The 14,782-nt window shown below is 43.6% G+C and overlaps 4 protein-coding genes and 1 pseudogene across 4 annotated transcripts; 2 read left to right on the top strand and 3 right to left on the bottom strand.

Annotated features, from left to right (window-relative positions):
* The first annotated feature begins 284 nt into the window (after positions 1–284).
* LOC112088534 lies at positions 285–2,090 on the top strand. The gene has a single exon (XM_024158918.1). It carries the CDS (start codon positions 285–287, stop codon positions 2,088–2,090), a length of 1,806 nt encoding a protein of 601 aa, XP_024014686.1.
* Positions 2,091–2,312: 222 nt separating this feature from the next.
* Positions 2,313–5,496, top strand: LOC112088533 (annotated as a pseudogene).
* Positions 5,497–5,648: 152 nt separating this feature from the next.
* On the bottom strand, positions 5,649–7,622 carry LOC112088531. The gene is made up of 5 exons (XM_024158906.1): positions 7,337–7,622; positions 7,049–7,255; positions 6,420–6,967; positions 6,025–6,352; positions 5,649–5,917 (listed from the first exon to the last, which is right to left on the bottom strand). The coding sequence occupies exons 1-5, from the start codon at positions 7,620–7,622 to the stop codon at positions 5,649–5,651; spliced, it is 1,638 nt and encodes a 545-aa protein (XP_024014674.1).
* Positions 7,623–8,945: 1,323 nt separating this feature from the next.
* LOC112088529 lies at positions 8,946–13,088 on the bottom strand. Its single transcript, XM_024158904.1, has 4 exons — positions 12,899–13,088; positions 12,495–12,803; positions 12,229–12,318; positions 8,946–9,190 (listed from the first exon to the last, which is right to left on the bottom strand). The coding sequence occupies exons 1-4, from the start codon at positions 13,086–13,088 to the stop codon at positions 8,946–8,948; spliced, it is 834 nt and encodes a 277-aa protein (XP_024014672.1).
* A 671-nt stretch (positions 13,089–13,759) lies between these two features.
* Positions 13,760–14,647, bottom strand: LOC112088528 (glutathione S-transferase T3-like). The gene is made up of 2 exons (XM_024158899.1): positions 14,392–14,647; positions 13,760–14,250 (listed from the first exon to the last, which is right to left on the bottom strand). The coding sequence occupies exons 1-2, from the start codon at positions 14,645–14,647 to the stop codon at positions 13,760–13,762; spliced, it is 747 nt and encodes a 248-aa protein (XP_024014667.1).
* Positions 14,648–14,782: the final 135 nt, after the last annotated feature.

The raw sequence follows: 14,782 nt of genomic DNA, 5'->3' as shown, positions 1-14,782 counted from the left end.
TCCGGACAAGCGGAGCGCAAAACCCCGGCAGCCGACGATCGCCACGACCTGCTATTAACACCGCCACTCTTCCGTGGATCACACGGTCTTAGTACGAACCATGCTAACCCGCCTACAGACAGGCGATCCAACGAAGAACGAGCTGCTGACGACACTTTCCAAACCGAAAGTCAGCAACAAGGGAACGCGCGGAGGATCCTCCAAAGATCATAGACCGGCGATCTATAAACAACTTCGACGCGCTCCAGCGATACATTGAAGCAAACAATGCCGAGCTAAAACGCATGTACGCCGCAGTACATAAAGCAACAAGCGTGGCTCCAGACATAGATCGCGTGTTGGACGAAACCAGAAGGACTCCCTTCACTGATCGCATAGCTAACGCCAAGATCAAAGACACCGGGAAAATGCGATTCCCAGAATATAATGGAACGGCAGATCCCTTAGCTCACCTCCGAGCTTTTAGGCTCTCCGTAGCCCGAGCTCATCTCAATGATGAAGAAAAAGAAGCAGGCTACTGCCGTCTCTTCGCCGAAAACTTAGTCGGATCCGCCCTAGAATGGTTCACCGGACTAGAGGAAGGGTCCATAGACAACTTCCAAGAGCTCGGCTCAGCCTTCCTCAAACACTACTCAGTGTTTATAACCTCCAAGGCCACAGAGGCCGACCTCTGGACATGCAGACAGAACCACCAAGAGCCCCTGCGGGCTTACTTGGCCAGGTTTAAAGAAATTAAGTCCAGGATAGCCGATTTGAACGAGGGAGTAGCACTCTCTGCGCTCAAACAGGGACTATGCTTCAACTCACCCTTCAGACAAGAACTATCGGTTCGTTGTCCAGAAACAATAGACGACGCGCTCCATAGAGCCGCAAGCTTTGCCCAGTACGAGGAGGAACAAAACATCCTCCGAAAACAGTACGAGGCAGGCTTATTAGTACCTAGCCCCGCCACAACCAAAAAGGCAGCCAAAAAGGAGCCTGGTGGTAAAGGGATACACGCCTTCACAGTCGGCAGCTCGTCAAAAAAAGAGTCGAAAAAAGAGAAAAAGTCAACCTATGATGCGAACAAATTCTGCACTCATCACAATAAGAAGGGGCATTCTACAGAAGAATGCCACACAGTCTTAGCCGAAAAGGCTAAACTCGCCGCGAAGACCGCAGAACAAGAAGGGGAGCCCGCAGGGAAAAACGAGGAGCCGGAAAACTCAAAAACTTCAAGTAAGAAAAGAGATCGAGCTCCCACGGATGAAAATCCAAGCTCTCCACCTCCGGGCCCTAAAAAGAGAATAGATCTCATATTCAGGGGAATAACTCGGTGCGGAGGGTCCATGAAGTCGGTGATCTCACCTCCACCCACTCCCAAAAAGGATGCCAAACCGCAAACTAACAACCAGCTTGTGGAAGCTCGCAAGTCCGCAAAACCAGAACTTTCCAAATTTCAGGGAATCCTGGAACTCTTCGAGCGACCTAAGCCTAAACGAATAAATTTCATATCGGGAGGCTCCAAACACTGTCGAAATTCAGTAAATTCGATAAAAGCCTACCAAAGAAGGGTCGAGACCGATATGCGGGAGCGCGCTCCCCTACAAGGTCCCAACCACAAAGTAGTTTTCTTGGAAAGTGAAACACTCGATCTAGACAAACCACACGACGACGCTCTAGTAGTTCGTCTAGACGTAGGGGGGTCTGAGCTATCCAGGATTATGATCGATACTGGGAGCTCGGTCGACGTGTTATTTTATAACGCGTACAAACAAATGGGTTTCGGTGACGACATACTCTGCGGCACCAGATCGCCGCTAACTGGCTTCGCAGGTGAAACCACCTATTCGATGGGCACTATCATGCTCCCGGTAGTATCCGGCGGAGTCCTACAACTAACAGTATTCGAGGTTGTAGACCGCTCCGCTCCTTACAATGCCATACTGGGGAGGCCATGGCTCTATAATATGAGAGCAGTACCCTCCACATATCATCAATGCGTGAAGTTCCCAACCGCCGAGGGAGTCAAGACAGTCCGCGGAAGCCAACGGGCTTCCAGAAGTTGCTACATGACAGGACACAAGCAGATCGAACAGTCCCCTTTGTAGCAACTACAGAATTAAGAAGAGCTCGCCAAGCAGCGAGCAAAACGGGGAAACGACCCCACAACTTGCGGTCCACGCAAGGACCTCGTCGTCCCAGTCTGCATTGACGAAAAACACCCCGACCGAGAAGTCAACATCGGATCGGAACTCTCGAGTTCTGTCCGCGACGAGCTCGTAAAATTTCTTAAGAAGAATATTGCAACCTTCGCATGGTCCACAGAGGACATGCCTGGGATTGACCTGCAAATAACTTCCCACGAACTGAACGTCAACCCGACCTTCAAACCCGTCAAACAAAAACGCCGCAAGCTCGGCCCAGACCGAGCCAAAGCAGTAAACGACGAGGTGAACCGGCTAATAAAAGTCGGCTCAATAAGGGAAGTTAAGTACCCAGATTGGCTAGCCAATCCAGTCGTGGTTAAAAAGAAAAACGGAAAATGGAGAGTCTGTGTAGACTTCACCGACCTAAACAAAGCATGTCCGAAGGACAGCTTCCCACTCCCTCACATAGATCGATTGGTAGAAGCTACAGCAGGACACGAACTGTTGACCTTCATGGATGCTTTCTCAGGGTACAACCAAATACTCATGAACCCTGAAGATCAGGAAAAGACTGCGTTTATAACAGAGACCGTGGCACATATTGCTACAAAGTAATGCCATTCGGCCTAAAGAATGCGGGAGCTACTTACCAGCGCCTAGTCAATAAAATGTTTGCTAAACAGCTTGGTAAGACCATGGAAGTCTATATCGACGACATGCTCGTTAAATCTTCGAAAGAAGAAGACCATGTTGCACAGCTCAAAGAGTGCTTCGCAATACTAAATCAGTACCGAATGAAACTCAATCCGACCAAATGCTCGTTCGGAGTACCATCTGGAGAATTCCTAGGTTACATCGTACCCGAAAGAGGAATAGAAGCAAATCCTAAATAGATAGCAACCTTCCTCGAAATGCCATCCCCCAAAACCACGAGGGAGGTCCAAAGGTTAACAGGGCGAATAACAGCCCTTAACCGTTTTATTTCGAGGTCAACTGACAAATGTTTACCCTTTTACCAACTACTAAAAGGGAACAAAAAGTTCCAATGGAACGATGAGTGCGAAACAGCGTTCAAACAACTCAAGGCATACTTGAGTGAACCGCCCATACTAGCCAAGCCGGTCGAAGGAGAGCCTTTGTATCTCTACGTAGAGGTATCTCCAGCCGCAGTAAGCGGCGTGCTCGTTCGAGAAGAACAGAACGAGCAGAAACCCATCTACTATGTAAGCAAAACGCTAGTAGACGCCGAAACAAGGTACCCTGCCATGGAAAAACTGGCTCTAGCGGTCGTATTGTCCGCCAGAAAGTTACGACCATATTTTCAGTCACATTCCATAGTAGTGATGACCTCCCAACCCCTTCGCACTATATTGCACAGTCCGAGCTAATCCGGACGGCTTGCGAAGTGGGCTATCGAGCTAAGCGAATATGATATAGATTACAAAATCCGGACCTGCGCGAAAGCCCAAGTCTTAGCGGACTTCGTCATCGAGCTTACAACAGATCCCGACGATGCATCACCGTCTAGCCAGAAGTGGACACTCCACGTAGACGGAGCGTCATCAAAACAAGGATCAAGAGTTGGAATCAAACTGGTTTCCCCAAAAAATGAAGTCCTCGAACAGTCTTTCAGACTAGGGTTCCAGGCCTCCAACAATGAGGCCGAGTACGAAGCCCTCATAGCCGGTCTCAGGCTAGCCCTCGGGATTGGAGTTCGAGAAATAAGCGCATTCAGCGACTCTTAGCTCGTAACCAGCCAATTTCATGGCGACTACGTAGCAAAAGACGAACGGATGGAAGCATACTTAAACATCGTACGCCAAATAGCAAATCAGTTTAGCTCGTTCGAGCTGACCAGAATTCCTCGGGGGGAAAATACCTCCGCCGACGCCTTGGCAGCCCTAGCATCCACCTCTGACCCAATGGTCAAGAGGGTGATTCCCGTAGAAGGAATCGAAAAACCAAGCATCGACCTAGCTCCCAAGGTAGTCAACGTAGTAATCACCTCAGATGAGGTCGGGCCATCCAATAGACCGGGGCCAGGAGCCACGACTAACCAGCCCGACAACTCGATCAGTGCACCGCCCGATCCCGAGAACCAGTCTGTTCATCCAGAGCCCGAGCCTGAACTGGATGACTGCGAAGAGTTCTTAGACAGACCGGACTGGAGAACTCCTATCATGGAGTATATTCAGAACGGTATAGCTCCCACCGACAGATGGGCATCAAGAAAATTAAAAGCCCAAAGTGCTCGATACTGCATAATGGAAGGTAAACTATACAAGCGTAACCTGATAGAACCTTACCTCTTATGCGTGCACGGTATCGAGGCCCTAACAATTATGGCTGAAATGCACGAAGGAATGTGCGGAAGCCATTCCGGAGGACGAGCTATGGCAGTCCGCATCAAAAGACAAGGCTATTTTTGGCCCACTATCATTGCAGACTGCGAAAACTATGCCACAAAGTGCGACAAGTGTCAAAGGCACGCACCAATGATCCATCAACCGGCTGAAAAGCTATCTTCGATATCCGTACCCTACCCATTCATGAGATGGTCAATGGACGTAGTAGGACCACTGGTGGTCTCTAGACGTGCTAGAGTCCGTTTCCTGCTCGTCCTAACTGACTACTTCACTAAATGGATAGAGGCTCGAGCTTACCAGCAAATCACCGGATCAGAAGTCGAAAATTTCGTCTGGAAAAACATTGTCTGCAGACACGACCTCCCTTATGAGATCGTAACGGACAACGGGATGAACCTGACTTCAAGAAAATTCACAAGGTTCTGTAACACTTGGAAAATCAAGCTCACATCTTCCACGCCCCGATACCCACAAGGTAACGGACAGGCGGAAGCTGCCAACAAAACGGTCCTAAGTAATTTTAAAAAGAGGCTGGATTCAAAGAAATCTCGGTGGAGCGACGAGCTACCCGGGGTACTTTGGGCGTGTAGGACTACGCCCCATCGAGCTATGGGAGAAACACCTTTCTCTCTAGCCTATGGCATGGAAGCTGTTGTCCCGGCCGAAGCATCGGTACCGAGCATCCGTCGGACCTTTTGTCCGGATAACGAAGAACTCAATGAAGAAATGCTAAGAGATCGGCTAGATATGATCGAAGAACAACGAGATCGAGCCCTAGTCCGCATCCAGAATTACCAGCAGGCCGCAGCTTGCTATTACAATTCCGGAGTAAACACCGGAGCTTCAGTATTGGCGACCTCGTGCTACGCAAGGTATTCGACAACACTAAGAAGCGAGGCGCCGGCAAGCTAGGCACAAACTGGGAAGGCCCGTACAGAGTCACCGAAGTAGTGCGCAGCGGCGTATACAAGCTCGCAAACAAAATTCAAAAGCAAGCATAAAATAGCCCCCTCCAGGCAAAACAACCAAATGCGGATTAAAACCCTCCTGGGCAATAAGAGTACTGAAAGTGCGAGGAAACAAAAGAGAAAAGCCTTACAGGCAGCTAAGTTCATAAAAAAGAAATAAAGGAGGGGCTAAGGAAAAAGGAGGATCACTCCTTAGGCTCATTCTCGCCGCCCTCATTCTCCATTGGGATCGCTGAGTCATCCGCCAACTCATCTCCACCTCCAACAGCAGCATTACTTCCAAACTGGTCGAGTCCAAGCGGAACCTGCGACACCGGATCAACCTCCATCGGCCTCACGGACACCTCCGAAATTTGCGGAAGATCGAGCTTCGCAAGAGAGAAGTCGGACACCTCCGCGTCAGCATGCTTCTGAGTGAGCTCGGGAATTTTCTCCTCGAGGCGAGCTTTCTCGTCTGGAGCATTGAGAGCTCAGCTGATTAGGTCCTTAATGAGATCCAAGTTGGATTCGACCTCCTGGAGCTCCGCCTCACATGCAGCTTCGACCTTTTTCTTCTCCCACTTATCCTTGAGAGAATGGAAGATCGCCAGATCTTTCTCGGCAAATTCCCGCTTCGCTTCCCTAACAGCCGCCTGACCTTTGCATCAACCTCTCCCTTGAGACCACAAACTTGTTCGGTCAGATCATCAGCACGCCGGCTTGCAGAGTCCGCCACCGTCTTCGCAGACCGAAGCTGGGTCTCCAGACGCTTTTCTTTCTCTTCCGCATTCTTGACCTTCGAAAAGAGGTCGAACACAGTCTTTTTCATCTCCTCGAGCTCGTCGGAGGTAGGCATGGCCAAAGATTTGTCTTCGAGTATGGCAGAATACTCGTTGACAGCCTCGAGAGCCTGATCATAAGAGAGCCTGTTAGCACGAGCACACGCCAAGAATAAAAAAAAACAAATAAACACGTACCCGGCCGTGAGCTGCCATCATCTTCACATAGGCGGCATGTTCCGCCATATCCCGAACCGGGGGCAGCACGCAATCCGGAGGCTTGAAGTACCGGAAAATGAAGGCTACCCCCTCCGGATCGTCAGCGATCGGGCACCCTTTGGTATGGTTGAATGTCCAACCATACGGGATCGATCCACCTGACCCGTTTGAGGAGTTCGACCTCCTGTCCGGAGCTGGGTCCTCCACCCTTGGCTTCTTGGGACGTGAAGTCCTCTCAGAATCTCGCGAACTAAGCGAGATAGCCCTCGATGTGGGGTCGGCGGGAAGACCGGTGGCCGGAGTCTCGTAAGCCCCAGAGGCTTGCTCAAGTGCGTCGCTCACAGCGCGACGAATCTCACCAGTGCGAACAGCTCCCGAGCTCCCAGCTTGAGCCCGGTTCTTCCTTGCCTTTTCGGCCTCGCGAGCTGATGGCCTCCTTGTCATTTTTCCTTTGGATGCTCTGCGGATCAAGGAATGGTGCGAAGTGCTTGAAGAGGTTGCGTCCGGAACTTCCCGACAGCTAGTACCTGAAAACAAAAACGATGGATTATCTAATAGTCTGACAGATCGAAAGTATAGCTCAAGGAATATGAAACGGTTGGACTAACCAATCGGGATCTGGTGAAAGTTGGCCAGACGATTAATGGACGGCAGGTTCAACGGATCAATTTCAGGCTCCGGAGTAACGGCAGGCTGCGGATTATCAGTTTCGAGAGCGCGACGGATCCTCTCCCTTGTGAAGTTGGGCCACGAGCAATCACCGTCCTTCAAAGCAGCGATCAATGGTTTGTCTAGGCCGGTGTTCGTCGGAACAACTGCGGAACAAGGAAAAGCAAATAATCAGCAACGAGCTTACTAACCTAACGAAAAAATCGATTAAGCATCCTAATGCTAACCAACTCTCGGAGCCCAAACTGTGGGCAGCCGATCAAAATCGAAAGATCCGACGGAGTGTGCGTTAACCCGGAAGAAGAAGTATTTCTCCTTCCAACGATCATCGCGAGCCGGGATATCTTCGAAAACACTTCGAGTCTTTCGAGGAGATAGGTAAAAAGACCCCGGAAAAGAAGAATTGCTCTTGATAGAGCACATCCTGTGGAGTTGCTCGACTCCGAAGGGGATTCTTGCCTCGGCTGCCCTAACCAGTAACGCCAAAGCATGACGGACGAAGTTAGGGTTCATTTGGGGAAACGCCAGCCCCAAATCTGCCAAGATTGTGAGAAGACTCGGAGGGATGGGGAAAGAAAGCCCGCATGCGTAAAAAACGGAGTGTAGGCGATGCTGTAGCCGGCCCGAACCGTCTTCGGTGTCTCTCCTCTATCCGGGACGACGAGCTCGATTGAAGAAGGAATGTCGTGGATCCGTCGGAAACGATTTAGGTCGTTGGGCGAGACGATCAAAATGGTCAGAATATCTGGATGCTCCATTGCTGAATTTCGGTGAAAGGGAGTTTTCTCAGAAGTTTTGAAACGAAGTCGAAAACGATATTTCTAGAAATAAAGAAAAGAGCTTAAAACAACTAGAGCAGTTAATGAAAAAAGAAGGAGAGAAGTTACCTTGAAGCAGAGTGGGAAGCGTGCAGTTATGGTGAGAGGACGTGGGAAGTTGATCTTTATAAAGTAGCACTTATGATCGCTATCGAGATTGACGAAATTCTCGCGAGAATCGGATCCTGACCGTTCATCTTAATCTGCGAGCAAGATTTCATTATATCTCATCATGATTTCGTTATATCAGTAAGATTCGAGTACATCGAATCAAAGAAAATCTTAGCCTGGGCGGCTAAAAAGATCTCGACCCTCTATTTACGGAAAACTCGATCTGGGCCGTACAGATGAAATCATGAAGAAGAGGGAAAGCCGAAGCTTTCCAATAATAGTCCGCCCCTTTTAGCTCGCATCTCACTAAATGGGCTGGGGGGCAAATGTTGGTGTTGGATTTAGCCAAATCCGGCCCACGTTATACACAGATCATCGCACAAGCGTCTATGGGCTTTAAGGCCCGCAAACTTAACCAAAAGAAGATCTCGCAAGGATATTCGGTAAGACGCAGCAAGCTACGAAGATAAGGAAGAGTGGATAAGAGAAGATCCCGAAGATCTCGAAGATCTCGGAAAGGAGGAGATCGAGGCATCCCGGAAATCTCGTAGTAGTTCGCAACGACTTACCTAGTATAAATAGTACATTGTTTCCATGTAAAAGATCATCTAATTTTGAGCTAAAAACTCCTTTGTAAACTCATTATTTTATCAATACAATCCAATTCGTCGAGCTTTGTCTTTTACTTTACATCAGTCTCTGCCAGAATTCTTGCCCATCATCTTCTTCATTAAACCAAACACTAAATCTCTGAGTGTGGATTTTAGGATCCACAGCATTAAAACAAAAGATTGACTCTTTTAAAACAGAGATGTGTAACTTTAGCAAAATTATGATCAAGTTTTGTTCCCCGTAGAATCATTGTACGTGCTGGAAGTGAACATCACAACTCGATTGTAGAGATTTATCATCTTAACAACATGTTCAAACCAGGAACTTCAGAATCACTGAGATGATCCTCGTGGCATATCTCTCCATCTCCTTCCAACGCGAGAAAGACTCCATTTACTTCCTCTGAAACCAAAATAGCAACTGACCTGGAGTGTATCAGGAGGCGTTCATGAGATTCCAAACATTCTTCATGGCTGAACATCATCATCGACTCATCGTCATTAACTAGCCCTCGTATTAGCTTAATTTGACCTTCATACGCTATAAGGTTGAGTCGAGAGCAAGTTAAGTTTTGGATATTCCTCGGCAACAAAATCAGAAAACTCAAGTCTCAAGGTAAAGCAGAACTTTGAGTGTCGAAAGTAATGCTCTTTGGCTTTATAAAGTGTTCATAGATAGTTAGCTTTCTTGAGGCTTGCACTTGACACTGTTTCACCATAACCTCTCGGTTCTCCGGTGAAAAATATTCAAATCTTGTAGCCAGCAGAAACATCTGAAAAAATTTCTACCTCAAGTTTCAACAAACCGAGCTCCGATACTACACACATGGCAGCTTCTTTCTTCCTCGTTTTCAATTTCATCGACACTTCTCTCATGCTTGGTCTTTTATCTCGGTATCTGAAACTAGTGTTGTCAGATGGTATTTGATAAGAACACAGAACTTTATTGATAAATAACAGAGAAATAAAGTCATACACCAGAAGTGCCACTTCCGTCTCAAGGCAACATTCCTAGAGCTTGATGATGTTTCTTGTTCATTTTGGAATAGTAATAGAGATTATGATTCGAACTGACGCATATGACATGGAACTATCACCATATCAAGGATCAACACAAGCATGAGAGAAAACTCGGGAGAATTAGTGGTTCTCACACCTCAAACTGTTTATCTCTATATAATACGATACATATTCCAAATTACTGTCCACACGATTTGGAGAGTGCGGAACGATCAGAGATATGGTGAGAAACCATCACCAACACTACGATTGATAAAGATGATCGACAACTCTATCCGAAACCAGCTAAGCAAAGAAGGAGTGGAGACGCAAGATTTGACGAGGGTTTGATAGCCTGGTTTGATACAAGACCAGACTAAGATCGAAAACTCTGTAATAGGGCTCTCATTTTGGCTTATGTTTGATTTCAAGTTGTAAAAAGTCTTTTTTTCTTTAAATATAATTTAACATTAAATTCAAAAAAAAAAGAAAAGAAATGAGAAGGTCTATGCTAAACTGAAGCAGCCAACTTTTTTAAGGCAAATGGGAGTTGAAAATTTCTCTGTCTATCTGTTACATAGTGTAAGAGACTTAGAAGCCGAAAGGAGACAGTATCTGAAAATATTACATGAACAGAAAGCATATCCTGTAGTAGAATATCCCAGAGCAAAAACTATAACGATAAACTAGATTTTACCCCGTGCATTCGCACGGGAAATTTATCAAATTTTATATTGTAATTTATGACTTTTTTAAAATATAATTTTTTTAATAAGTGATAAAGATTCATTTTTTGTTTATATATATAATTTATATTTAAAATTTTCTGTTAGTATTAGTATGACCGCGGACATAAAAACATAGTTATAACCCGATCATTCGAATAATCAAAGAAAGACAGTTATTATAAAAACATAATTCTAATTCATTCATTCTAAATCCGAAAAGAACTGTGGTTATAAAAACATAATTCTTACACATCTGTTCATATTACTATATAATAACATATTTACTAATTTTGAAATATTTTTAACTTAATATATTACATGTTTTGATAACTTAACCCGCATAAGACCACAATTATAAAAAAATCTAACATGTCTCATCAAATTACCGTATAATATAAATATTTATCAATCTTCAATATGTAAATTTTTGATTTACTGATTATGATTAAAAAAATACAATAACATATTTGTTAATCATATGTTTATTATAAAAATATTATTTAAATTTCAAATGTTAAATTAAATCTAAACTATATTTAAAGAAGTTTAAAGTAATTTAACTTATATAAAAAAATCTTCAATTATTTAAATTAATATCTAATTTTCGGAATTACTTTTTTATATAAAAGAAAATGTATTTTTAAAAATAATATCGCAACAAAATAGGATAATTTTAAAACAGTTTTCAAATAATTATTTTTAAATAAAACTTTGGGAGTGTTTGAATACAAGTACTAAAACTGTTTCTATTTTAATATAATAGATTAGGAAATGATGTTGCCAAAAACTGTGTTAAAAGAAAATAATATATTATCTAAACGAAACAACTTTCCAAAAGTGTAAGTATGTTATCTAATCTTGGTAAGATGTTATCTCTGCCACTCATGAAGTTGAAAACTGTTTCTTTCTTTATCAACTGGTCTTGTTCAAATGACATTAAAAAATGATTGAAAAGGAGTGCATAACATAAGTAATTGACTAATAATCAAACTGGTCTTTGTTTCCTTTTGCCTCCTCTGGGTAGATGTAGACGTACTGGTGGACCATACTGGATCTGCACCAAACTTGGAATGTAAGAGCGGGTTCTCATTAGTGAACCCCTCATTAGGGTTCATCAGATTAAAAAAGTATTTTTTTTGTTTAAAGTTTGGAAAGAATTTGAGTGTGATTTGTGGTTCCAGTAGTGAATCCGAGAATGGGGTTCTTCCCGAATTAAAAATTAATATATATATTTTTTAAAAAAATTGTTTTTAATAGAAAATAAAGTGAAACACTTAAGTATTAAAAAAAAAGAAATACAGTTCATTACACAGAATTTTAAAAACATGAAATATAAAAAAAAATTTATTACAAGAAAATTACAAAACATACAATATTTAAAATGTAGAAATACTTAAAACATTTAAGAAGTACCAAATTTATTCCAAAGATTTTCGATTAAATCCGCTTTCAAGCGTTCATGTATCTGGTTGTTACGGACTTCGTTTCGTTTTGCCATCATCAAATTTGAGACATTTGTAGGCATGTTTGTAGAATACATCCTATCGACATGCGAATTTTTGCTTCCTTCTGGTTGATCGAATTCTTGTATATTGTATAGACTGTAGCCATGTCGTTTGTTTTCTACTATCATATTGTGTAATATGATAAAGGCCCGCATATTCTTGCCAATTTTTTCTTTATCCTAAAAAAGAGCTGGATTTTTTTATTATTGCAAATCTAGCTTGTAGAACGCCAAAAGCCCGCTCGACATCTTTTCGGACGGATTCTTGAGTTGTTGCAAATAATTTGTTTTTTTCTCCTTGAGGAAGATGAATTGATTGTATAAATGTTGCCCATTTGGGATAAATACCGTCCATGAGATAATATGACAAACGGTACTCGTTACCGTTTACCCAATATCTCACTTTTGGAGCTCGACCATGCAAGATGTCATCAAAAACTGGCGAAAATCAAGAACGTTAATATCATTTAATGTACCTAGAGGTCCAAAAAATGCGTGTCATATCCAAAGATTGTGTGATGCAACTGCCTCTAAAACGATTGTCGGTTTTCCGGACCCCCGTGTATATTGTCCTCTCCATGCGGTCGGACAATTCTTCCATTTCCAATGCATACAATCGATGCTTCCTATCATCCCGGGAAAGCCCCGATCCTCTCCACTGTTCAGTAAGCGTTGAAGATCATCAGATGTGGGTCTTCTCAGATACTCATCTCCGAACAAGGATATACCCTCGGTGAAATTTTCCAAACATAACAATGCCGTACTAGCACCGAGCCGGAGATACTCGTCAACTGCATCAGCTGCGGTACCATATGCCATCATACGGATTGCCGCAGTACATTTTTGGAGAGGAGATAGACCTAATCTTCCGATGGCATTTCTTCTTTGCTGGAAATACGGAACTTCATTGGAGAGGCGGTCAACTATACGCATGAACAAATCTTTGTTCATTCTAAAATGGCGTCTGAATGTATGTGGCGGGTAAGTAGCATCATCACTAAAATAATCGTTCCATAACCGGATGGCCTTGCTCCCGCTATCTTTCGATATATGCTCTCATTTTTTTTTCTAGCAAGCTGATTAACGATAGACTCGAACTTCGCATCAAACTTTCGATCAAATGCATCATCGAATGCATCATCAAAAGCATCATCTAATGCATCATCATATGCATCATCCAATCGATCATTGCTTGATGATGCTGCCATAATATTTGTATTTAGATGTTTGTGACTAGAGATAAGGAGAGAAAGGGTTTGTGATCAGAAAAGAATTTGACCAAGTATGAGATTTGATAAGTTTTTTTTGTGTTTGGTAAAGAGATTTTGTTTGGTTGGGATGAGAGTTTTGTGGTCACCAAAATGTTGAAGACGTTTTTTTCAAGAGGAAAGATGAGGAAGTTTGAGAACAATATGAGAACAAAATGAAAGTTACATACGTTTGAACACATATAAATACACGGCGCCTTGTTCAAACATGTGGCTAAAATCCTAGTTTGGAACATATGGTCAATATTACATAAGAGAAGATGTGGTTACAAGGGAAAACAACAAAAGCAATTTGGCCCCTCCACCATTACAACATATGGTCACAGACGTTTCAGGGTACTTGTACTGGCCAAGTGGCTGTCACACATCCTGCCAACAAAAAGCAAAGGTCATAAAGCATAATTGGAACAACGAAGCAAAACATATCAAAAGATACCATAACGAAAGCAAAAAACATATCACAGAGTAAATGGAACAAGGAAGCAAATATCATTAGTCAACAAAAGATACTTGAAAGGTACCAATACAAGGTCATACTTACTAAAACAACATCAAACCAAAAAAAAGATAAAAACGAGTAGTCCACATCATACCAACAAGTAAATTATGAACTAAAGACCATACATAGCACTAATTAACTTGTTTTTTAGTGCAATCTCAATCTCAGTTAAAGCTTCAGTCTTAGCTAAAAGACTCTCAAGAATCCTCTTGTCCCTAATCTTATCTTTCATTTCTAGATTTCTTTGTTTCATGTCCCACATTGATGAAAACTCCTTCATATCCTTGGTCTCAGCTTTTACACCGCCTGCTTTCTTCGCATTAGCCTTCGAAGCCTTGACACCAGGTGGACGAGCCTCAAACTGGTCTTCGTTGACACTCCCAGCCATTGACGTGGAGGACTGGTCCAAGTCGTCCACTCTTCTTTTTTTTGCTGATGCACCATCTTTTACTGAGCTGGTCGTGCACCATTTCTGATCGAACCGCAGCTCTCTCCAGGCGTGTTCGAGTGCAAACTTGATGTCGTAGTCATTGAAGAAAATATCGTGCGCAAGCTTCATCACATCGTTTTCATTCTGACCACTAGTTTTTCCCTTCTGTGCAGCTGAGTAGGAACCCGCAAACTTACAAGTCTGCTCATTTATCCTTCCCCATCGTTGCTTACACTGCGACCATTCTCTTCTAGGCAGTCCACCCAGATCCGGGCATGCGTTGTAATGAAGCTGGATCCGCTTCTAGAACGCACCAGCCTTTTGTTCATTGCCCACTACTGGATCCTTGCTGGTGTTGAGCCACGCACTAATCAAGACCAAGTCTTCTTTCGGACTCCATAATTTTCTCTTCATTGCAATGTCAGACGGATCATCAGATCCTTGTGTGCTGAACAAGGGAACGTCTGATGATCCTAAATCTATGCACGGCGAGTAAATATCAGAGCTTAACTGACTACCTAAGAGATTAACAAACCCTTCCCCAGGCGTGAATGAGTTCTGCGAGTCCATGTCAATGAAAGAAAGTATGAAGGACTTAACAAGCGGAAGAAAGGAATGAAAGACCGAGTAAAAGAAACACAAAGAGAGTGAAAGAACGATTGAAATGATTCAAAGAAGATTGAAACAAAAACTGAAGAGAGTGAA

This window comes from Eutrema salsugineum, unplaced genomic scaffold, assembly GCF_000478725.1.
Source record: "Eutrema salsugineum unplaced genomic scaffold, Eutsalg1_0 scaffold_8, whole genome shotgun sequence".
NCBI classification, from domain to species: domain Eukaryota; kingdom Viridiplantae; phylum Streptophyta; class Magnoliopsida; order Brassicales; family Brassicaceae; genus Eutrema; species Eutrema salsugineum.
The sequence above is the reverse complement of the archived record's forward strand: the minus strand, read 5'-3'. Positions and strand labels throughout refer to the sequence as shown.

Bases quoted from the DNA above. Each gene is read 5' to 3' on its own strand.
- LOC112088534 (XM_024158918.1), top strand. From the start codon at position 285: ATGTACGCCGCAGTACATAAAGCAACAAGCGTGGCTCCAGACATAGAT.
- LOC112088531 (XM_024158906.1), bottom strand. From the start codon at position 7,622: ATGAACCCTAACTTCGTCCGTCATGCTTTGGCGTTACTGGTTAGGGCA. The intron at 6,353-6,419 runs GTACGTGTTTAT...TCTTATGATCAG, and splicing joins TGATGGCAGCTCACGGCCGG to GCTCTCGAGGCTGTCAACGA. The intron at 5,918-6,024 runs GTGGGAGAAGAA...TCAATGCTCCAG, and splicing joins TTCCATTCTCTCAAGGATAA to ACGAGAAAGCTCGCCTCGAG.
- LOC112088529 (XM_024158904.1), bottom strand. From the start codon at position 13,088: ATGGCAGCATCATCAAGCAATGATCGATTGGATGATGCATATGATGAT. The intron at 12,319-12,494 runs GTATGCATTGGA...GATTTTCGCCAG, and splicing joins GATGATAGGAAGCATCGATT to TTTTTGATGACATCTTGCAT. The intron at 9,191-12,228 runs GTATTTATCCCA...TCAACCTTATAG, and splicing joins GTCATATTATCTCATGGACG to CGTATGAAGGTCAAATTAAG.
- LOC112088528 (XM_024158899.1), bottom strand. From the start codon at position 14,647: ATGGACTCGCAGAACTCATTCACGCCTGGGGAAGGGTTTGTTAATCTC. The intron at 14,251-14,391 runs GTGCGTTCTAGA...GTTCCTACTCAG, and splicing joins GGGCAATGAACAAAAGGCTG to CTGCACAGAAGGGAAAAACT.